Source organism: Polypterus senegalus, chromosome 7, assembly GCF_016835505.1.
Source record: "Polypterus senegalus isolate Bchr_013 chromosome 7, ASM1683550v1, whole genome shotgun sequence".
Classification (NCBI taxonomy): domain Eukaryota; kingdom Metazoa; phylum Chordata; class Cladistia; order Polypteriformes; family Polypteridae; genus Polypterus; species Polypterus senegalus.
The window spans coordinates 20128758-20153444 of record NC_053160.1 but is presented as its reverse complement, the minus strand read 5'-3'; the positions used below and the strand labels follow the sequence as shown (position 1 = coordinate 20153444).

At 40.5% G+C, this 24687-nt stretch overlaps 1 protein-coding gene across 9 annotated transcripts in view; it reads right to left on the bottom strand.

Annotated features, from left to right (window-relative positions):
* The window catches only part of LOC120532379 (calpastatin-like), a 203534-nt gene that overhangs the window by 57379 nt on the left and 121468 nt on the right, over nt 1-24687 (bottom strand). For 6 of the 9 annotated variants that reach the window (XM_039758313.1, XM_039758314.1, XM_039758315.1 and 3 more), the window contains 5 exons: nt 22311-22379; nt 15161-15205; nt 4725-4781; nt 1634-1744; nt 1269-1394 (listed from right to left, as the gene is read on the bottom strand). In XM_039758313.1, coding sequence (XP_039614247.1) covers nt 1269-1394; nt 1634-1744; nt 4725-4781; nt 15161-15205; nt 22311-22379 — 408 coding nt within the window. The remainder of the gene's footprint in view (nt 1-1268; nt 1395-1633; nt 1745-4724; nt 4782-15160; nt 15206-22310; nt 22380-24687) is intronic. The other 3 variants (XM_039758318.1, XM_039758320.1, XM_039758322.1) reach the window with 3 other exon arrangements.

The window sequence follows — 24687 nt, the reverse complement described above, 5'->3', positions numbered from 1 at the left end:
GAAATGGGAGATAATATGTCTCTCAATATTGCAAACTTCAGTATAAGGCTTGTGAAGTCCTTAACTGAAGACCAAATATACTCCATGGTTTCAAATGTTCTCCACATCATCATGAATACCACAAAAATAGTTAAGAGCTGTTTAGATCAGGGGTGGAACGGTGGCACAGTGGTAGCGCTGCTGCCTCGCAGTTAGGAGACCTAGGTTCGCTTCACTGGATTTATGCATGTTCTCCCCATGTCTGCGTGGGTTTCCTCCGGGTGCTCCGGCTTCCTCTCACAGTCCAAAGACATGCAGGTTAGGTGCATTGGCGATCCTAAATTGTCCTTGGTGTGTGGATGTGTGTGCCCTGCCTTGCGCCCTGTGTTGGCTGGGATTGGCTCCAGCAGACTCCCGTGACCCTGTAGTTAGGATATAGCGGGTTGGATAATGGATGGATGGATGTTTAGATCAGGATAGCTATCCAAAAAAAAACCTTTCATTATCTCATTTGTAAAAAGTTCTGATAGCAGGATTCAGTTCAGGTCAATCTGTAGTAATGTCTCCTGCTCTGTGACCTACCTAAGTGTCTACGGTGACCGAAGACTATATTGTCATGGACGATTTTATCTGAGAAAAACATCCATCCAGCCCTTTTCATAAATATTTTTTATCAGATTGTTAAAGTTCTACACTGTGTAGAGATGAATGTGCCCTTCACGGATGCTCTGTAAGTGTTACTAAGACCAAAAGAAACCTTTGTTGAGTTCTTATGACACAACAGAATGCGACTAATAGATTTGTGTTCACGGTTGACTTGTCAGCAGCCACTGAAGATGACCAAATATATCTCTGAATTTCTTTTAAAACTATAGTAATAAAGATGAAAATGCATACGCATGATTCTGCTCTTAACCCTTTCACCTCAGTATCATAAGACTACTACGTAACGGTAAGGTTTTGAACAGCTCTTAATTCTAAGCATACTATAATGCAGAAAGTCTACAAAAAAGGAGAAGTATATCCCTTGAAAAAGGACTTTGGCCCATACAGCGTACTTTCAAGCAAGGTGTTCCTACATCCCACATGACAAGCCCTCTTCACTTTTCACAGCAGCACTATTGTCACACACTGGGGATTCATTCAGTTCTGTCCTCAGTGTGCCACAAAGTGACATGAACTGTACAAAAGTGAGGCAAATGTGAAGGCTGTTGCTCCCTGCTCCACCAAATGCTTCTGCAATGCTCCCAGAATGATGCAGGCATTTCACGTTGGTGCCCGCTACCTACCTCGGCACCTTCTTTGGCAGCCGCAACTGTGGCCGCGCCAGCAGCCCCAACTGTGGCCGCACCAGCAGCCGTAGCCGTAGCTTTAGCCGCTGGGGAAGTGCTCTGTGCCGGCTTCTGCTCTGCTGGCTGCAAGAAACAGGATGAGGTTTTTTTTTCTTAAAGTTTTACTGAAGACATCCTTTATGTGAAATGATTTAGACAAAATTATTCAACTTAATGTTTGACGGTTTACTTGATGAATACTAGAAATGAGTGGCACAATTTGAGTAAAACTTACATTGAGATCATGTGATTTCAGAAAGCAGTGCGCCTAAAGATATGCTCAGTTACTTTAAAGAATGAAAGATGCAGACGTGGACACCCACCTTCGCTGTCCCTGCTGGTTTGGTAGGATCCTGTTTGGCCTTACTAGTGTCTCCTGCTGGGGGAGCTGCCTTTTCTGTGCCTGCAGCTGACTTGGTTGAAGCCTGTTTTGCCTTCAGCAAAGTAAACACATGAAATACTTTCATAGCTTAAAGGGACAGCAGAACTGACTGTGAAGTCTGCAAAGTGAGACTGGACAGCCTGCTTGATAAGTTTAACTGGTAAAAATGAACCGAATCAGATAAAAAGATAAAGTCAGGTAAGCCCACATTACTTTTATTAAAGCTGTCCTATCAAACAAGTGAAATATTACAAGTATACGTTGATTAGAAGTTAAGAGAACAGCACAATGTGTTTGTTAATCTTCTTTTGCTTTTCATTTGTTTGGTTCCTGCTTTGCACCCAGTGCTTCCATGATAATCTTTGACCACTGGTGACATGGCACTGAATTCAACATTTATGGCAAGTAGAGAAACAGACAGATATTAAGAGAACAATCAGGAATGATATCTGCCTGTCCAGGATGAGCAACACCTCCAACAAAATAGTTATAAGTATTCAGCTTGAGTTGTTAAAAGAAGAAGAAGAAGATGAAGAAGAAGATATTCTTAAACCTGCTACATGTAAATGAGGGTCACAGGAGGCGGACGCTATCCTGGCAGCACTGGGCACAAGGCAAGACACGGCTCCAATCTAATAATATTAATAATAATAATAATAATAAAAATAACAGCATGATATTTTAAAACCTACTATATCTAATTCACTGGCACAGAGGCTTGGGTATCGCCCGGTAACATTTGGCACAAGGCAAGAAAATAACCAAGTCTAATAATAATAATAATAATAATAAACATTTTTTTACACCTGTTATATCTAATTCAGGGAAACTGAGGCTGGAGTATAGCCTCATATCACTTGGGACAAGGCAATAAATTAACTAAGTCTAATAATAATAATAATAACAGCATGATATTTTAAAACCTATTATATCTAATTCATGGACACAGAAGCTGGGGTATAGCCTGGTAAAAATTGGCACATGGCAAGAAATTAACCAATAACAATAATAATAATAACAATAAATACTATTTTTACACCTGTTATATGTAATTCAGGGAAACAAAGGCTGGAGTATAGCCTGGCATCACTTGGCACAAGGCAAGAAAGACCACAGTCTAATAATAATAACAGTAACAATAATAATAACAAAAACAAAATAATACTTTTAAACCAACTACAGATACTGTATATGTAATTCAGAGGCGGGTGTGTACTCTTGTTATCACTTGGCTTAAGGCAAGATGTGACCCTAATCTAATGATGTTGCTAAGAATAACAACAATACTACTACTAATAATAAGAAGAAAATAACATCATCATATTTTTAAACTGGCTAATTTAGGGACACAGGGCTGGGGTAAATTCTGGTATCACTGTGCGCAAGGCAAAAACAGCCCCAGTCTAATTCTAAAACTAATACTAATACTACAAATAAAAAATAATAACAGCAACAATATATTATTTTTAAACCTGCTGTATCTAATTCAGGGACACAGAGGCTGAGGTATACCCTGGTGTCACTTCGTATACGGCCCCAGTCTAATGATGATGCTAACAATAACAACAACAACAATATCATTACCCCTGCTAATAATGATATTAATAATATAACAACAACGTATTATTTTTAAACCTGCTATGTCTAATTTAGTGACATAGGGGTTGGGGTATCCTGGTGTCAATGGGCACAAGGCAAGAAATGGCTCCTGTCAAATAACAGTAATAATAATAATAATAACAACAACAACAACAACAACAGTGAAAGTCTCCAGTCTGTTATAGCCAACTCAGAGTCACAGGAGCTGGGGGTCTATCCTGGTATCAAAGGACACAGAACAGGGAGTAAAAGAGCCCTGGGCAGGACATTAATCAAATAATAATGTTAATAACAGTAATAGTAAATATTATTTGAAGTGTACAGCACAATGGTTGGGCTTCACATTCCAGGTCCTCTCTACACAGAGTTTGCATGTTCTCTCAGTGTCTGTGTGAGTTTCCTCCGGGTGATTCAGTTTCCTCCAATGGTCTAAACACATGCAGGTCATCAGGTGGATTGGTGACACTAAACTGGCCTAGTGTGTGTGCGTGCCTGCGTGCGTGTGTTAGCTCTGTGATGGACTGGCGCCCTTTTCAGAGACTGTTCCTCCCTGGACTGGCAGGAACATTTCCACGAGACTGGCTTCTAACCCCAGCTCTGTCCCTGTCAATATTCTCCATGCTTCTTCACCCTGGTGCCTGATATTTCCAGGAGTGGTTCTGACTGACAGGATAAAGTGGGTTTAAAAATGAATTGATTCAAAAGAATCATTTAAATCCTAGTAGTAAAAATAATTTTAATTTACATTTTAATTGCTATTAAATTATAATAAAAACAAGTTTCCTTTTAATGCTGCTCAGATGACTTTAGAGCAGCACTGATGCCGTCCAGTTATTGTCCATACGGAGTTTGCTTGTGTTCCCCGTGTTTCTAAGACTTTTCCTCTGGTTCTTCTCCCACTTTACCAAAGAAGAGCAGGTAAGGTTAGGTTAGGTTAAGTGGCAATTCCAGGATGTCCCTATGTGACTCTGGGTATGATGGTGTGTTAGTAGGCCCCGTCCAGGGCTCTTTACTGCTTTGTACCCAGTGCTTCCAGGACAGGTTCCTGTTCCCCACACTCGTGAGCTGGATTAAGTTGGTTTGAAAACAGCATAGTAAGAAGCCACTTTATAGTGAATATAATCATTATATAAATATAAAAAAACAAAACTTAAATCAACTCATGTAGTCCCATTGTCTTGTTAGTCCCAAATATTAGCAGATTCAGTTCAGTTGTAACCTAAACTCACAAATTTAAAATGCCACAAATGCCATCCCTCTCTAGTAAATTCTGAAAATTAGCAAAGCATAGCAGTCTTTAACTCCAGCGGGTCTGTGCCGAGAACTCGAATTCCGCTAGCCGGCCTCAGGTTCAACTGCAGACTGTCACAGGACGAGTACAGAAGTGCAGCAGAGGTCAACAATGCCATCTGACACATTCATTCTTTACTCACCGACGCGGCTTCTTTAGGCTTTACATCAGCTGCTGCTTTGCTTGCAGAATCTGCTGGCTGTAAGAAAAAAAATAGAATCTCATTTTAAAAAGAGCATCTAAGTCATTTGTAAAAGACAGAGGGATTTTTTAGATGTTAACATGTGATAACTGGAGGCAGGAGTCACTTCAGCAAGCCTTTTATTTCCATCCAGCTATCTCTGCTCCAGATGTGCCTGAAGCTCTTCATCAGTTCCTTAACACGGGGAGCGGCATCAGCTCATTTGATCCTCGTCGGGGGGGAAGCACCTCATGATGATGAAGGTCACAAGGGGTACATTATTGTTGATGACTGTAAGACTACTGTATGTCTGAGAGGTAACGTTTAGGACTTAATCCACTCCTAAAATAACATTATAAAGAGCAGCAGTCATAGGAAAAAACATCAGACATTTGTGTGAAGGCCGGGCCTGGTCAAGTCAAGTCAAGTCAAGTCAGGTTTACTGTTATGTGTGCAAAGTGCAACGGACTTCATACTATAAAAATTATATAAAAAAATACAATAAATAAATTGATAAATAAATAAAAATGGAACATCTACTCTATATATAAAATCCTAAGCCTAAAAGTGCAACGATTTTATGTGACGTTTTTATGTCATGTTTATTGTCACGCTTTAAATTGGGCTTATTTTACAACCTACACATATATGTTGGGTATCATTCTTTTCAGAATTTATCGAACTTTAATGGGATGTTGTTACGAGACTTTGTGCCAAGAGATTTAACCACACCTGGGGCTGGAAATAAAAGACAAAGAGTAGGACAGCTGCTGTACAGGCTTTTAAATGTTCAAAGCTTCATGCAAGATACAGATCAAGCAAGCCAGCAGCTGATCAAGCAAAGAGGAGGTAAAAAAAAAACTCTGTTTGTTTCTCATTGTGTCACCCTTTAAGAGGGGTTTTGGAGGAGCGACTGCGTCTCCGTGGGGTGCGTTCAGCCTCCCTCTTCACAACACGAGCGGCAGAGACGTGAAGCGGCTGGAGCATAGCACAGACCAGGGGGTTGGTGAGCAAAGCGAGCAGGGGGGAACCTCCTAGTATATAAATATAATCATATACAGTGATCCCCCGCTATATCGCGCTTCGACTTTCGCGGCTTCACTTTATCGCGGATTTAAAATGTAAGCATATCTAAATATATATCACAGATTTTTCGCTGGTTCGCGGATTTCTGTGGACAATGGGTCTTTTAATTTAAAGTACATGCTTCCTTGGTTTGTTCGCCCAGTTGATTGCATACAAGGGACGCTATTGGCGGATGGCTTAGAAGCTACCCAATCAGAGCATGTATTACATATTAAATAAAACTCCTCAATGATATACGATGTGCTTCCCGAGCGGATTGTTTGCTTTTCTCTGTCTTTCTCTGACATTCTCTGCGCCTGACGGAGGGGGTGTGAGCAGAGGGGCTGTTTGCCTGGAGGATATGGACGCTACTCTAAGAAATGCCGCTTTATCGCGGTGGCACCAAAAGCACGTATTGATTTTTTGATTGTTTGCTTTAATCTCACGCTCTCTCTCTCTCTCTCTGACGTTCTCTGCTCCTGACGGAGGGGGTGTGAGCAGAGGGGCTGTTTGCACAGAGGCTGTTTGTTTAGAAGATACGGAGGCTACTCTTAAAAATGCTGAAAGACTACCTTCACATTGCTCCCTTCTTTGTGGCTACTTTATCGCGGTGCTCGTACTTAAAAGCCCAACAGCACGTATTGATTTTTTGATTGTTTGTTTTTCTGTCACGCTCTCTCTATCTCTCTGACATTCTCTGCTCCTGACGGCGCTCGTTTGAAGAGAAGATGTGTTTGCATTCTTTTAATTGTGAGAAAGAACTGTCATGTCTGTCTTGTCATGGAGCACAGTTTAAACTTTTGACTAAAGGGTGTTATTTCATGTCTAGAGGGCTCTAATAATGTTAACAATGTGGGAGAGTTTATAAGGGCTTAAAATATATACAAATAAACATACAAACATATGGTTTCTACTTCGCGGATTTTCACCTATCGCGGGGGGTTCTGGAACGCAAACCCCGCGATCGAGGAGGGATTACTGTATAATACATGCGATATGTGTTTGTAAGTATTATATATTTAAACCTGCGGTGGGTTGGCACCCTGCCCAGGATTGGTTCCTGCCTTGTGCCCTGTGTTGGCTGGGATTGGCTCCAGCAGACCCCCGTGACCTTGTGTTTGGATTCAGCGGGTTGGAAAATGGATGGATGGATGGATATATTTAAACACACTGCTTATACCAGCCAGCTGGGCTTCTGCATCAGAGCTCACACAGTTCCGAGTGCCACGCAGGTGGGCTGCCTTTTACAGAAGCTCCCTCTCTCTGCTTTGTTCGCATAAATGTTGTAATAAGAAACCCGAGGAAACATAAAGATTTAGGGCACTCACAGGCAAACCCCATATAATGGAAAACACAAAATAACAAAGCAATAAACGTTTGTTTCGCCTTTAAAGATGTAGTGAAGCCAGTTATGAGGTCGATGGAGTGGAAGGGGGGCTGGCAGGCAACCAGAAACTGGAAGTGTTGTCATGACTTGTCTCGTTGTTGATCATCAGATCTGCAGGTGAAAAAATAAGAAATAAAACAAGAAGAGAGACACACTAGGCAACAGTGCCATCTCTCTTTTAGGGGTGTAACTACCGTCAAATGAGCCCTTAGGTTTGTATCCTGATCACATCTGTGTGACAACATATTAATTCATGTATTTATTAATTATTAATGTTAAGATTTGTCATCTGGCTAGTTACTATACATTTTAAATGGATTATTAAATTGAAAATATACTGCTGTCATGATGTACCCAAACATCGGCTTGTCTCATCTGCCTTTCGAAACAAGCTGCAAACTTGACAGATGTCAAAGTGTGAGTGAAGAGGATCAGGAGGATCTGAAGGCCACTTTACATCCGTCTATAACATCTGAGGACGAAAGAAATTCTGAGGAATGTAAAGTATTACGTTTTTGTGTATTCAGCACTGCAGTCCACTGTCGCATAAGAAGCTCTGTTCGACAGATTGACAGATAGATAGATAGATAGATAGATAGATAGATAGATAGATAGATGTGAAAGACACTATATGATAGATAGATAGATAGATAGATAGATAGATAGATAGATAGATAGATAGATAGATAGATAGATGTGAAAGACACTATATAATAGATAGATAGACAGATACGAAAGGCACTATATGATAGATAGTAGATAGATAGATAGATAGATAGATAGATAGATATGAAAGGCACTATATAATAGATACAGTAGATAGATAGATAGATAGATAGATAGATAGATAGATAGATAGATAGATAGATAGATCTCCTTCGCAACGACCTCCAGGGGGTCCACAGTACGTCCCATAACTGAGCTTGTCCCTGTAAATTAGCTTATGGATTCGGTGGGCCTCTCTTGAAGTGATGTTATTACTTGTGCAACATGATATTTTAGTTTCTTTAATTTTGAAAAAATTTGCAAAATCATCTATAATCATGTTACTGCCTTGTCATTTTGGATTGTTGAGGGGTGTTTAACTTGAGGAAATATGAAATGAAATGATTTTAGCACAAGGCTATACAACATCACAAAATGTGAAGAAAGTCAAGGGGTCTGAATACTTTCTCGGTGTCCTGTACTGTAACACACCATTATCTATGATATCATAATTAATCAACAAGGCTACATTACCTTTATGTACTGAACATGTGACATTATTAAAGATGTTGTTGAAAATACTGTACCAGAACAAAATGTCTTACACCTAAAGGCTGGGTAATAATTGCACTTTAAAGTGCTGACATGCCAGTGCCTACATGTTTATAGTGCTAAAAGAATTTGTCCCGATGTCTTCTGAAATGCAGGAGTAACATCTGTAATAAAAAAGTGAGCTACCCGACATGCCACGAGGCACTTTATTTAACCTGAACTCAGTTTCTCTTTGGCTCAGCGGGTGGTTTTTTTTTTTTTTTTTTGTCAAACTCACTAAGCTTGTTTTTTTTTTTTATTACTTTAATTTATGGCTCCAGGATGCCCAACAATCTTTTCAAGCTGATGTTTTCCTGAAAGCACAACAGTCTATCATCGCTAAAGATGGGGTTGGATATGCCTATGCAGTTTTATTTCTTTCATCTACAGTTTAAGTTCCGATAAATTTTTCATTAGCAATTATTTACACAATGAAAATAAAATGCGACTTTGGAAGATGCTGCCAAGAAAATGATCAAATTTGTATTCTTTGCCTGTAATGTAGCGTTCTCTCACTGCCTGTATTGGAGTGGCAAAGCACCAAATGCCAAAGATGTAGACACTTGTCTGTAGCCGAGGTGAGGGGCAGACATGTGCATTAACTGAAAGGAGGGAGCCAAAGAAGGACGGTCAAGTGCTCCGTTAATGTCACTGTGGACACCCCGGAAAAGAATGGCCACTTCAATATAACGGCATTTTTAGTCACAAGTTTCTTATAAAGAATTCACTTAATTTGTTAGATATATTTGTCTGAATGAGGCAGACATCAGCTCATTAAAAAAAATGCTTTATGCATCTGCTTGCTTCCCCCACAGCTTCATGGTGGGTGACCTGGATGAGGACCTGTGACTCCATGCTAACTGCACCACCACTCTGTCCTCTGTTACTTCCGCTCATCTGTCAGACACTCCATGGGGATCGAGGCCTAGTTCTCTGAGGACCTTGACTGGTAAGCAGCATGTTGTCCTTCTAGAGTACCTTTGACAAATGCCAGTGGTATCTGAGCACACCTTTTCCCCTCCTTGTGTTTCTCTTTGTGCATCTGGAGTGGTGTCATCTTCTGGCTAAGGATCTGCACTGGTTTCTGGAAGGTTGCCATTACTGTCAGAAGGAATCCTACTCCTTTGGGCCCTTGAGCAAGGCCCTTAACCTGAAAACTACTCTGGGGGTACTGCACAATGGCTGACCCTGCACTCTGACCTCCAACAGTCATGAGAAAAGACAGTTTCCCTCAGTGATTTGTAAAGTATATCAAATAAAAAAGAGAGTTTGGACCTCAACTCTTCCCTTGTTTTCTTTGCTTTATATAATATACATAGACACAGAAATCTGTATATATAAAAGAAAAGTCAATGTATGTGTGTGTGTGTGTGTGTGTGTACACAGTGCATCCGGAAAGTATTCACAGCGCATCACTTTGTCCACATTTTGTTATGTTACAGCCTTATTCCAAAATGGATTAAATTTATTTTTTTCCTCAGAATTCTACACACAACACCCCATAATGACAACGTGAAAAAAGTTTACTTGAGATTTTTGCAAATTTATTAAAAATAAAAAAATTGAGACAGCACATGTACATAAGTATTCACAGCCTTTGCCATGAAGCTCCAAACTGAGCTCAGGTGCATCCTGTTTCCCCTGATCATCCTTGAGATGTTTCTGCAGCTTCATTGGAGTCCACCTGTGATAAATTCAGTTGATTGGACATGATTTGGAAAGGCACACACCTGTCTATATAAGGTCCCACAGTTGACAGTTCATGTCAGAGCACAAACCAAGCATGAAGTCAAAGGAATTGTCTGTAGACCTCCGAGACAGGATTGTCTCGAGGCACAAATCTGGGGAAGGTTACAGAAATATTTCTGCTGCTTTGAAGGTCCAAATGAGCACAGTGGCCTCCATCAACTGTAAGTGGAAGAAGTTCAAAACCACCAGGACTCGTCCTAGAGCTGGCCAGCCTTCTAAACTGAGCGATCGGGGGAGAAGGGCCTTAGTCAGGGTGGTGGCCAAGAACCAGATGGTCACTCTGTCAGAGCTCCAGAGGTCCTCTGTGGAGAGAGGAGAACCTTCCAGAAGGAAAACCATCTCTGCAGCAATCTACCAATCAGGCCTGTATGGTAGAGTGGCCAGATGGAAGCCATTCCATAGTGGTCTGATGAGACAACGATTGAACACTTTGGTGTGAATGCCAGGCGTCACGTTTGGAGGAAACCAGGCACTGCTCATCACCAAGCCAATACCATCCCTACAGTGAAGCATGGTGGTGGCAGCATCATGCTTTGGGATGTTTTTCAGTATCAGGAACTGGGAGACTAGTCAGGATAAAGTGAAAGATGACTGCAGTAATGTACAGAGACATCCTGGATGAAAACCTGCTCCAGAGTGCTCTTGACCTCAGACTGGGGCGACGGTTTATCTTTCAGCAGGACAACGACCCTAAGCACACAGCCAAGATATCAAAGGAGTGGCTTCAGGACAACTCTGTGAATGTCCTTGAGTGGCCCAGCCAGAGCCCAGACTTGAATCCGATTGAACATCTCTGGAGAGATCTTAAAATGGCTGTGCACCGACGCTTCCGATCCAACCTGATGGAGCTTGAGAGGTGCTGCAAAGAGGAATGGGCGAAACTGGCCAAGGATAGGTGTGTCAAGCTTGTGGCATCATATTCAAAAAGACTTGAGGCTGTAATTGCTGCCAAAGGTGCATCGACAAAGTATTGAGGAAAGGTTGTGAATACTTATGTACTGTACATGTGATTTCATGTGAATTTACAAAAACATCAAGTAAACTTTTTTCACGTTGTCATTATGGGGTATTGTGTGTAGAATTCTGAAGAAAAAAATGTATTTAATCCATTTTGGAATAAGGCTGTAACATAACAAAATGTGGAAAAAGTGATGCGCTGTGAATACTTTCTGGATGCACTGTATGTATGTTCCAGCATCACTTCTGAACGGTTGGACTGATTTTCATGAAACTTGGTACACATGTTTCTCAACTGGTCGACTAAAAATACTGCAGGGTGAAATCAAACCTAACCCAACCCCTTCTCCATATCTTACGGTCTCGTTTGGATGTTATCATGCTGTTGACACGCGGAACGACAACCAGAGGGCAAAGTGGAGGGGACGGCCAGCATTCTTTATGTCTGAACACCACCGCCTGCCAATGTTGCTTTTGAAATTAAATAGAGGTGGCCGGTTCCGAGCATCAACTGGATGATAACATACATGGAAGACTGCAAGACAAGCACATTAGCTAGTCTTCATTGTTTGTTCATTTATTTTTATTTTTAAAGTTGTGGAGATTTTTTTATTATCTTTTTCTCAAACAATTAAAAAAAAACACTTTATTTTCCTCTCAGGCAACGCTGGGTATTTCAGCTAGTATAATAAGACCAGAAATCATCAACCAGGTCTCAGTTGCAGCAGTTCACTGAATGTCATGGCTGTCATTCATCTTCTTTCAATAACGTAATTGGCTTCTGTGATTTGCTGCACACCCAGCGGATGTCGCCATTCTACTTTATCCCTTGGACATGTCACCTTCTTGACCGCTTTGCCAATTTATGTTGCCACAGGAATGACACAAACCTCCAAAAACTTTACAAGTCACATTTTTTGCTTCACTGGTGCATATTACAATATAAGCTTTCAATTAAGACCAAAATCAGGGTTCCAGCCCTATTGCTTTGTGTGTAATCATGCGACAGACAGACACAACTCTGTCATGTTATATATGTTATGTATGTTATCCAGCCTCATCCGGAATATTTCCTAAGACAATGGGCCTTGGTTATAGTCCATCAGATGTATCAGATAATCGGATGTATCAAAAGTACTCTCAAGCTAAATGAGTACTTTTCTTTATACTGTACAATATTTGTAATTTTTTTTTGCCAGGGGCTAATATTACTAGTTACAGTTCTATCTTAGTACCCATGACTCCCAGCACACGCACTGACTGCATCACTGATCTTAAGCTATGGATGGAAAATAACTTTCTCAAACTTAATGCCAATAAAACTGAAGTACTACTGGTAGGCCCAAACTCCCAACTTTCTAAAGCATCCAACTTCTCTGTTTCTGTTGATAGCACACTTGTCAAACGTGGTCCTGTTGTCAGAAATCTTGGTGCTTTGCTTGATTCATCACTTAACTTTGAGCTACACATTAGGTCTTGTTTCAAAATTTCCTTCTATCATCTCCATCACATTTGCCTGCCTCCGCCCATTTCTGTCCTTTAATGATGCTCAAATTCTGGTTCATTGTTTCATAATGTCTCGTATTGATTACTGTAATTCTCTCTTCAACATCTACAGTATACATTCAGAACTCCGCAGCCACAGATGCTCACATCTCCCCTGTTCTTCACTGGCTACCGGTTCCATCAAGGATTAAATTCAAGATTCTGCTTCTTCTCTTCAATGCCCTACATAAGCTTGCACCTTACCCCCCCACACACACACCTCACTCCGCTCCTTATACTCCTTGTCTCTCTCCCAGGTCCTCACACAGTAATCTCCTTACTGTCCTCCGCACCAGACTCTCCACCCCGGGAGGCAGGTCCGTCAGTGTTATGGCCTCTCAACTCTGGAACTCTCTACCCTCCGAGATTGTTCGTCTTTCTCCACCTTTAAATCTCAACTAAAATCTTTCCTCTTCTATGAACTTTAATCTTCTGTGTAATTTTTTTTTTTTTACTCTGCATGTAAATCGACTTTGGGTTTGTGAAAGGCGTTCTATAAATGCAGCTTATTATTATTGTTTATTACTATCTGTGTAAGCCCATACTGTAAAAAGCACGGAGTCCAAGAAACTATTGAAATCATCGGAAAAAAATTGAAATATAGAGATGTCAGGTAATTGAAGGGAACTACTCTGGGCATCTCTCTACTAGGAGGTTTCATTTTGTGTTCGCCTCGCTTGTGTATTAGCAGCTAAGCGACTGTCTTTCTTCGGAAGTTTTGTTTTGCCGACATGCTGGCCTCGCTTGTATATTAGTGGTTAAGCGACTGTTTTATTTCGGAGGTTTCGTTTTTCCACCATGTTCGCCTCGCTCGTGTATTAGTGAATAAGCAAATATTTTTCTTTGGAGGTTTTGTTCGGCCGACATGCTGGCCTCGCTTGTGTATTAGAGGCTAAGCGACTGTCTTTCTTCGGAGGTTTTGTTTTGCCGATGTGCTCACCTCACTTGTGTATTAGTGGTTAAGCGACTGGTTTTCTTCGGAGGTTTCATTTTGCCACCATGTTCGCCTCGCTTGTGTATTAGTGAATAAGCAAATGTTTTTCTTTGGAGGTTTTGTTTTGCCGACATGCTGGCCTCCGTTGTGTATTAGCAGCTAAGCGACTGTTTTTCTTCGGAGGTTTCATTTGGCCGGCATGCTGGCCTCGCTTGTGTATTAGCGGCTAAGAGACTGTTTTTCTTCAGAGGTTTCGCTTTGCCGATGTGCTCACCTCACTTGTATATTAGTGGTTAAGCGACTGTTTTTCTTCGGAGGTTTCATTTTGCCACCATGTTCGCCTCGCTTGTGTATTAGTGAATTAGCAAATGTTTTTCCTTGGAGGTTTCGTTTTGCCGACATGCTGGCCTCGCTTGTGTATTAGCGGCTAAGCGACTGTCTTTCAGGTTTCGTTTTGCCGAATATACTGAATATGCTACATACAATTGCTCATGAGCAAAACTTTCACAACTTAGATGAATTCTTCATTTTCCTAGTGATTGTACGGCCATAACATCACTGCCACATACACACAAACACATAAAAATATGCAAATTACATTAAAAACACACTCAACTGTTAAACACTTGCACATACAGACTATAGACATTATCAGGAAAGCCTAATAACGTGCTGAGTTACAGAATGAATTGTAAGTCAAGAAGCCAGTTTGGTGCCTCAGTGGACTTTAAAAGCTGAAGTTGCTGGCTCAATCTCAATGGTGCCTCAGTGGACTTTAAAAGCTGAAGTTGCTGGCTCAATCTCAATGAAGATCATAAACGCCTGTCTGAAGGATCACAGAACGCATTTTTCTAGAAAAAATCATTTAATGAACAGCAGAGGCAAAGCAAAACAAAGCCTAGTGGAATAGTGTGCAGTAGCGATAATTAGGATTTCACTGTTATTTAGGGATTAAATGGTAACACAGAATGTTAAGGAGGACCTGGTAAGGACCACAACAGTAAAGAAATAACGGCAGCAGAAGACAGGAGTGGTGCTTTAAGATGCCCTGATGGGAACTGAACTAGCATGGATACTGTTGCAAGTGACACCAGATCTTCAATGACCAGGGGTGTTTTGTCCCCGAGTAATAACTGGAACCCTGCAATAATCCCTCCTTGGGCACAATGCTGTACAGATTGTACTGATGGAGGTTTACTTCTCTATAAAACTTAATTTATTGTATGCAGGTAACGGCCAAGAGCCCCCAAGTAGACAGGTGGCAGCAGGAAGGCCCATCTACGTCTGCATGTGTCCTGTGATGGGCTGATGGTGCCAGGACAGCTTCCATTCTCTCCTAGACTCCAACTTGAAGAAAATGTACGCACAAATGACTTATTACTGTTGTCACATGAAACCCCTGTATTGCATTAATAAAAAATTTGGATAATGTACTGGTCTCATTAGGAAGCAGTCATAAATTACCTTCGTTGATTGCGCTGTCTTGGCAGCTCCTTGTTTTGTAGAATCCTGAAATACAAAGAATGCATTTTAAATGACATTTGCATCAAAATGTCTTATTGTAACATAAAACAAATTCAAAGCAGTTATTAAAAACTCTTTATTATGGATCCAAAGCCCAAGTCCCTAATTATTTTTAACTAGGGAGAGCATAGTAACTGGAATGGCGCCTCACAGATCTGTGGATTACTTTATCTCTGCTGCTAATAACTACACTCTGTAAGCCAAAAAAGCAAACAATTTTAAAATTTGAACTTATTTGCATTGGGAATTGAATGAAACACACAAAACTCTAATGCAAAGAATACAAAAAAAACAAAGACTGCACCAAGTAACATCCTTTTAAGTTTTCATACCTGGTTAATCAGAGCTGCAGAAACTCAGAGTCTCCCCCAGCAGCACTGGCTGCCAAGCAGAACTGAACCCTAGACTGGGCGCAGATTAATTTCTCTTTGTTGTATAACAATGTCATAAATCGGGAGAGAAAGGTTGGAAGTATGCGCCCACCACATGACAGGCCATCTGGATGTAGCGGGTGACACCTCAGCACCACACTGAACAGGAGTGGCTGGAGTGCCAATCCTGCCACCAGCCCCCAAGTTTTCCCTGCAAAATGAAGGACCTGCTTGCAGGGCTGGATGCAAATTAACGTCATACCCAGGACAGAGCAATCACATGTTAGGCAGTCCTGTGATTACACAAAATGAGCTTTACTTCTCTATAGGACTTAACTAACACTAAATCCTTCAATGCTTCCCACCAGTGATCACGTTCATAATGAAGCTAAATCAATATTAGTTGGGTAACATTCCATATGACTACATCCTCAGAAAGACAGCTCTTGAGTTACAAACTGATACTCCGGCAATCTCTCCCTGTATAAATTAACATGTGCAATTCTACTGCTTTCCAGATACTGTGTGTTTGCTAGACAGACCACCATACAAGTGAAAGAGAGCAGAAGGAGGATGTCGAGTAACAACTACCATGCAGTTTACAACTCTACCGCACTTCAGCGAGGCTTAGCAGTTCCCCCTTTTCATCTCATTTCAGCAGATTGCCTTCATTTGCATAAACTGCCCCGCCCCAGCCCTGAGGTGGGCTGGCACCCTGCCCGGGGTTTGTTCCTGCCTTGCGCTCTGTCTCGGCTGGGATTGGCTCCAGAAGACCCCTGTGACCCTGTAGTTAGGATATAGTGAGTTGGATAATGACTGACTGACCAAATTACCGAAACTGGTCAATCCATTAGGCAACATAGGTGGCGTCTAGCATGCCCTCATCTAAGGGGCTCCATTTATGAAAGTTAAGGGGCATGCACTCCAGACACCAATGGGTTATTGAAGTCTAATAATAACAACTAACTACTATGGACAATGAGGGGCAACGTCCATCCACCGCACTGAGAGAACAAAATGGGCTTCGACCAGCACTGCAAATGACCTATACAGTATAAAATCAGTATTGATATTACCCTATGGAAGGAGAAAAGGAACTGAAATATGTTAACCAGAATCCCTAGCTAGCTATATGTTAAAATTATATAAATAAGTAAGAAATTGAAAAAAGACCAATTTGCTGTATAACAGGAATACCAGTGGTACATATTGGCAAGAAGATCAGGGGGCTTGCCGGGATTGTTCATTTATATCTTGGATTGAAAGATCAGGGGCTGGGCGCCAGAAATCAGGGGCTTAAGCCAGTCAAGCATCCCACCTCCTGACACCACTGTCCCCTTCTAAACCCATCCTATGTTTTATATCTGTTAGGGCAGTGGCACCTTTCCTGTGTTATTAATGAGTTCTAACACAATTTAGCTGCAGGTTCATAACATATTGTTCAAACAATTCACTCTTATATGTGCTTACATCATTGCTTTTCCCTTCCATTTATTTCCATTGAAGTGACATTTTTATACCCTAATAGTTAACTTGTGTAAAGCAGCAGGAGAAGGTGCTGTTGTATAAGATGTTTGTGCACATGCGCTCTCTGCCTGGCATCTGACACACTTGCGTTGGGCATCTCAGGGGCTGCCAGACGAGTAAATGAGGAAAATACACAAAATCTACAAGTTACTTTTCAAAAGGAAATTTTGAAGTTTTAAAACTTCCTATAGTGTGATCTGTTCACGATATCTGAACAAAAATTGAATTGTCTTGACAAATTTCTTTGGAGAATAAGTGTGCCACATCTCTACAAAACTGGTCCACGGGAGGCCAAGTTGTTTCATGTGGACAGACAGACAGATATGGGCTTATGCAATAGGTGCTTTACGCATTAGAGGCAAAAGCGCCTTAAAACATCCATCATTCCATTTTCCAACCCGCTGAATCCGAACACAAGGTCACGGGGGTCTACTGGAGCCAATCCCAGCCAACACAGGGCACAAGGCAGGAACCAATCCTGGGCAGGGTGCCAACCCACTGCAGCGCCTTAAAACATGATGGTTAATTTTCTTTTTTCTACAACTTTATCAGTTTCCATCAAATCAGTCAAAGCATTTTTGCCATTTTGGGGTATTTCGTTTTTTGATAGGTTTTTTGACCTCTAAATATTGATATACAGTGGAACCTTGGATTGCGAGCATAACTTGTTCCGGAAACATGCTTGTAATCCAAAGCACTCGTGTATCAAAGCGAATTTCCCCATAAGAAATAAAGGAAACTCAGATGATTTGTTCCACAACCCAAAACTATTCATATAAAAATGATTAATACTGTACAAAATATAAAGTAAAAATCCATAAAACAAATTAATCTGCACTTTACCTTCGAAAAAAATCATGGCTGGTATGAGGGAGACGAGAGAGAGAAGGGTTATTGTGTAGGACGGCTTTCTTTTTTTTTGCGACTTTAACGAGGAGCCTATCCAATGACAGTTACTTTTCTCTGAAGAATCACTACACTTGGGCACAAAATTAAAAAAATGCTTTACGCGTTGTAAGGTTTCTAAACTCGTTTGGGATTCCACCCAACCGGACGACACGCGGAAGAGCGTCCCAAAGCATCCGCAGGCTCCCAGCGCTGTAGCAGTTCACCATAAAAGCGAATCCATAAAGATTGCGGACATGCTATAAGCGCCTGCTGTCGATGGGTGATACAAGGAACATTATAAATGCAGGGCACAGTACTACTTGGCCACTAACCTGGACACGACCCTGCCTGACTGCTGTGTCGAGTTAGTGGCAGATTCCGCAACAATAAATAACCGTGTTGTTCCTGTTTCACGCTGAATAAAGCTGGTGTCACTAAAGTACTGAGACTCAGCTTCGTGTTTTGGGGTGCAAGACAGAGACTCACACATTACGACACACACACATACGTGGTCACAATGCTATAGTAAACAGTATCCACTCGTACGTACTGTATATTGACTATATGAGTGAGGCACGCCACTGAGACCGAGAATGGGAGACAATTACCCACAATCCTGTAGGGGGAGAGAGAGAAGAACCATCAGCTAAGTTGTGATCACGTGACGCTTGGCAGACAAATCGCAGACGTACTACTAATATTGCAAGACCTCGCTCGTTTATCAAGTTAAAATTGATTAAAATTTTTAGCTTGTCTTGCAAAACACTCGCAGACCAAGTTACTTGCAATCCAAAGTTTGACTGTATGTGTGTGTATATATATACTGTATATATATATATTTATATATAATGTGTATATATATATATATATATATATATATATATATATATATATATATATATATATATATATATATATATATATATATATACACAAATGTCCTTTCTTAGTGGATAACAACTGCCCTAGATGTACCATTTGTAACAAATTTCAGCTTTTTAGCTAAATGGGAAATCATGTTTTGATAATGAATGAGCAATTCTGTTAGTCAGCCAGTGAGATTTGTATTTTTATATATAGAGTATATATGTTGTATCCGATAGGGGGCGCTCCAACTGCCCCAACCCGACACAGACAGATGCAGGTGGCACAAGTACAAAAGCACACAGATTTTATTTTCTTTTCTCTTGTGGGAAACATCTTCCCCGTCTCCCACTGGCACAACAACACAGTCCCAAACACAATCACAGCACAATATAATTTCTATCGATCCTATCTCTTCTCCTCCACTCCTCCTTGGCAAGTTTTGTCTCCCTCCTCCCGACTCTGGCTCTCCGAGTAGTGTCCACTGGACCCTTATATAAGGCACCTGGAAATGTTCCAGGTGCTTGACGATGAACTTCCAGCAGCACTTCTGGGTGTGGTGGAAGTGCAACACTCCTGGGTTCAGCGTCTGCTGCAGCACCCACGGACCCCAACAGGGCTGTATCAAACTCCATCTCCCATGAAGCCCTGTGGGAGTCTGAGGCATCGCTATCATCCGGGGCGGTTGCCACCTAGTGTTTCGGAGGAGGTAATGCTCTGACCACATCTCATCCCCTGATCCTTCTGGTGTGGAGATGTCCCGGCCGGGTCCACAACAACATGCATAATGTCTTTGACCTTTCTGATCATGCCTCACATCACAAAACAATCTTGAGATCATTGAGCTCAACATCCTCATCAATCCTTAAACCCTAATTTTGCCAAAAAATTACGTCAAGTTAAATTTTGAAAGTCTACACAGCACTGCTGTCTATCATACTACACTACCAATGGTCCACTGTGTGAAGAAAAATGTAACATTTGTGCAAATTCCACCCTTAGCAAGTTTTCATCTGCATCCCCATTGTTCTTATTGGCTAACGTTGAGTGACATTATTAGAGTTTACTGAGGAGGCATAAATTCAGCAGTTTGTTCTGCAATATAATAGCGGTGACCACTGAAGAGGAACATTACATTCAAAAGTACATAACTTAGTGCCATTGCTCATTACTTAAAAAAGTAACTAAATCTGTTACATACCGTAGTTACTTATTACAAAATGTAATGTGTTACTTTTCTGCTACTTTTTCTTTGAAAAACTGCATGTTTCAACTGCATTTGTTATTGAATCCTAAGCTCATATGTGAATCTTCATTAAAAAGTGACCAGAAACAAGGATATATTTCATACGTTTCAAGCATTTTAGAAACACGCCAGCCATAGCACCTTCACAGACAGGTGACGGAATAATTAAAAATGTTTGCTATCTTGTGTACCTTCAGCGCCTCACCTCTATATTCACATGTGTATGAACGTCTCTTCACCGGTGCTCCCTCCCTTAAACATGCTCCCATAAAGCTTTCTTCGCATACTCGCTCCTCATTTTCTAGGCACCTTTTTCGTCTCCCGTCTGGTTTTATACCTGCCGTCTTTGAAGGCGAATCACTCAGCGTGACTCAAATGGCTTCACTCCATCTTGCGCATCTCACACTCACATTTCCTCTTTTGATTGCGTCACCAAAGCCAAACTAACCAATCAGATTGCAGGGACTTGTCCCACAGTCTTTAGGGTTTCATTTTATAGTAGATTTAGTCCTTCATATGCAGTGAAGTACTGTTTTTACTCGTGTACCACGCACCCTCGTGTAAGATGCGCACCCTAACTTTTACAAAGAAAATTGCGAAAATCGTTTTGCCCTGTGACGACGCACGTTGTGATTGTATAGGAAGCGTTTAGGGCACGTGCAAGCGAGAGAGAGAGAGAGAGCGCAAGAGAGGGCACGAGAGAGGGCACGCGCGAGCGAGAGAGAGAGAGCGTGAGAGCAAGAGAGAAAGCGCGAGTGAGCGAGAAAGCCCAAGCAGAAGCTCGCGCTTACATTTCCTTGTGTATGACGCGCACCTGATTTTCTAATGCTAATTTTTGGGAAAAAATGTGCGTGTGGTACACACGTAAATACGGTAAATAATATCCATCCCCCTTTTCCCATTCCCACCCTGAACTCACGAAGACATGGGGTATGAACACCAGTGGCTGCGTCACCAGTTAACACTGTTTCAGCATATCTAGGGCTGGATTAAAACTAAACAGACTCTTTATTTATAGCGTCCTGCCTCTCGACTGCACACTGCACACTCTCTTCTGATTGGCTATGTGATTAAGCCCTGTAAAGGACTGGCATACCATACACAACAATTGCTTCTTGCCTTAAACCCAGTGGTACTGCGATAATCTCCGGTTCCCAGTGACCCTAAACTGGGTTGATTAAGTTTACCCATGAGCACGTGCAGGATTAAATGTTTCCTATAACTTTTGTTCAGTTCTTTCCACTTGACTGCGTGTTATGCACGTGCTTAACCTCTTCTTTAGCTGTCATCGGACATGCGGTCTGTATGCGTGCACAGTATTATACAGACAGCCGCAGGTAACATTATTGCAAAAATGAGCAATACTTATGTGAAATAATGCAATAAATTGCTCAAAAAAGTGGCGTGAATAAGCTTCCATAGTAATACAGTAACAAATATCTGCATGTTTTTTAAGCAACACAGGCATTTTTAATTCAGTAAACTAAATAATAAATTAGGTTACTTATTACTTTAAAAAGTAATATTGCTAAAAAATACACATTACTTTTAATGCTTTAATCCCAACAGTGGTGGTGACTGCCAAAGATGTCCGATATTTATTCTACAATCACCACTTCAGGCTCTGAAATCTTTAATGGCCAACTAATGTAGTTATTAAAAGGAAAACCATCAACACAAAATATCAGCCAGCACATCATAGATTTAACAGCAAAACAGAAGGAGAAGAACAAATGAAGTGATCTTTATTTTATATTCTGTAGTGCCATTAACAGTGTGCACCATCATAAGACACAATACACTGCAAACAAGATGTTACAAGAGTGAGTGCCATCCCAACATTCATCTTAACATGACAGGCATGCAACTTTCAAAATGGATTTCTTTTTACTTTGATTTTATTCAATTCAGCATTTTTTTCTCATGAATCCTATGAATGTATTGACCAAGGCATCTGGTGCATGCAGGCACTCTAAGAACCCAATCTGCCATTATGCCACTGTGTCACTGACATCAAATAAGCTTTTTAATGTAACCTATAATCCACCATTCTGTAATGAAATGCACAAAAAACATAAATCTGGACATTTTTCATTGCATATAATCTTTCTATATTCATCTAGTAAAAGGGAATAAATGAAAATAAATACTAGATTAGATCTTCTTCATGAAGTCATCCATCTTTAACTCTTACCTTAGTTTCCGCAGGCTTCATGCTGGATGTTTTGGATCCTGCAGTGGTGGATGATGACTTTGGTTGTGACTATAAAAAAAAGAAGGCAGAATTAGATATGAAAGGCACTATATAATAGATAGATAGATAGATAGATAGATAGATAGATAGATAGATAGATAGATAGATAGATAGATAGATAGATAGATAGATAGATAGATAGATAGATCTGCAGCACGTATCATCACTGGAATCCCATCTTTTCACCATATTACTCCGGTCTTGCAGCAGCTTCATTGGCTCCCGATCAAGTTTCGTATTGATTTTAAGATTCTGCTACTAACATTTAAGGCCATCCATAACCTCGCACCTCCATATCTGTCTGACCTTCTACATGTTGCCATTCCTTCCCGTAACCTTAGATCTTCTTCCTCCACCCATCTGACTGTTCCTCCCGCCCGTCTAACCACCATGGGGAGAAGAGCTTTCAGCCGTTCTGCTCCCAAGCACTGGAACTCATTACCTGCGAATCTCCGAAATATCAAATCATATTCATCTTTCAAATGTAAACTTAAAACACATTTGTTTAAAATGACTTTTTCATCTTCCTCCTGATTATAGTGGTTTTGTTTGGTTTTAATTTTTAGATTTTCTGATGTTTTAAGTTGTTTATAATTGTGTCTTTTATTTATTTATTTATTGTTTGTTCGGTGTCCTTGAGTTCTCTGAAAGGCGCCTTGTATAAATAAAATGTATTATTATTATTATTATTATTATTAGATAGATAGATAGATAGATAGATAGATAGATAGATAGATAGATAGATAGATAGATAGATAGATAGATAGATAGATAGATAGATAGATAGATAGATAGATGGACGGATTAAAAGGCAGAAGTCTACGTGACCATCATCATCATCAAGCCCTTCCGTGAGAATCCTAAATCCAAAGAGGACTGTTTCATTTATGTTAGGTAGAATGCCCAGAGGGGACTGGGTGGTCTCATGGTCTGGAATCCCTACAGATTTTATTTTTCTCCAGCCGTCTGGAGTTTTTGTTTTTCTGTCCCCCCTGGCCATTGAACCTTACTCTTATTCGATGTTAATTAATGTTGATTTATTTTGTTTTATAATTATGTCTTTCATTTTTCTATTCTTTAATATGTAAAGCACTTTGAGCTACTGTTTGTATGAAAATGTGCTATATAAATAAATGTTGTTGTTGTAGATAGATAGATAGATAGATAGATAGATAGATAGATAGATAGATAGATAGATAGATAGATAGATAGATAGATAGATATGGCACTACATAATAATAGACATTAATATGACTGATTTGTTACATAAACAGTTTTGCTGCCACTATCATTGGGTACATTTAAACAATAAAGATTCAGTTTTAGTACCAAATAACTGGCTTTGAAGTCATATTTAATTATAAAGTTCTCATAACTGTTAGATTACCATATTGACATATGCAAACAAGTAGTAAACTTGAGGAAGGACAGCTGTTTCCGTATTTCCTCAGCTCAAGTAAAGACAAGTTAAATGATTCCCAGCGTGACGCTCAGTGAGTCACCTTATTTTTTACAGACTAATCATTAGGCCAAACACCCCAACATCTCACATTCTTATGACATGTTTCAATATGCAAAAAAAAAAAAAGAAATCCACCTTAGTTTTAGATTATACAATTCACTGAGAAGACCATCACACTTCAAAAATAGTGAATATGCTCACCTTAACTATGCAACCACCTTTAGGTCTTACTGCTGAAGTGTGTGCTAACCTATAGAAGCTTGAGAATACAACATGCTATTGGTCTTAAACCGTAAAATACTTCACACTGGTGTCCTTTCTTTCGTGAGTAATTTGCATTTCACCATGTCTGAGATATTGAACTCCATTCACTTTAAGGAATAACTGCATGTCTAATATTATTGTTGAAGCAAACACATAATATGTTTCACAATTGTAAGGAGGCTTTTCACTCCATTGGGCTAATAGGTTAACCGATAGCCACGATGTTCCAATACCTCATAAGCTGGATGATTCTGTAGACCCTTCATACAGATTACGGTTATAGACAGCAGGAATCTATACCAGCAGCAATAAGCACAAGGTAGAAAACAGTCCTAGAATGGAAGCCAGTTCATTTCTTGGCTCAGTCACATCAGGCCAACTTTGAGTCACCAATGACACCAACAGCAGGTCTTTGGACTCTGGGATGAAGCTCACATCCCCTTATACAGAAGGTCGTTCCTATCCACTTAATTCTTCTAAAATAACATCAAGTCGAGTTTTGAAGGTCCCTAATATCCTACTGTCCACCACACTACTTGGTCACTAATTTCTTCTGTCTGTGGTTCTCTGTGTGAAGAAAAACTTCCTAAT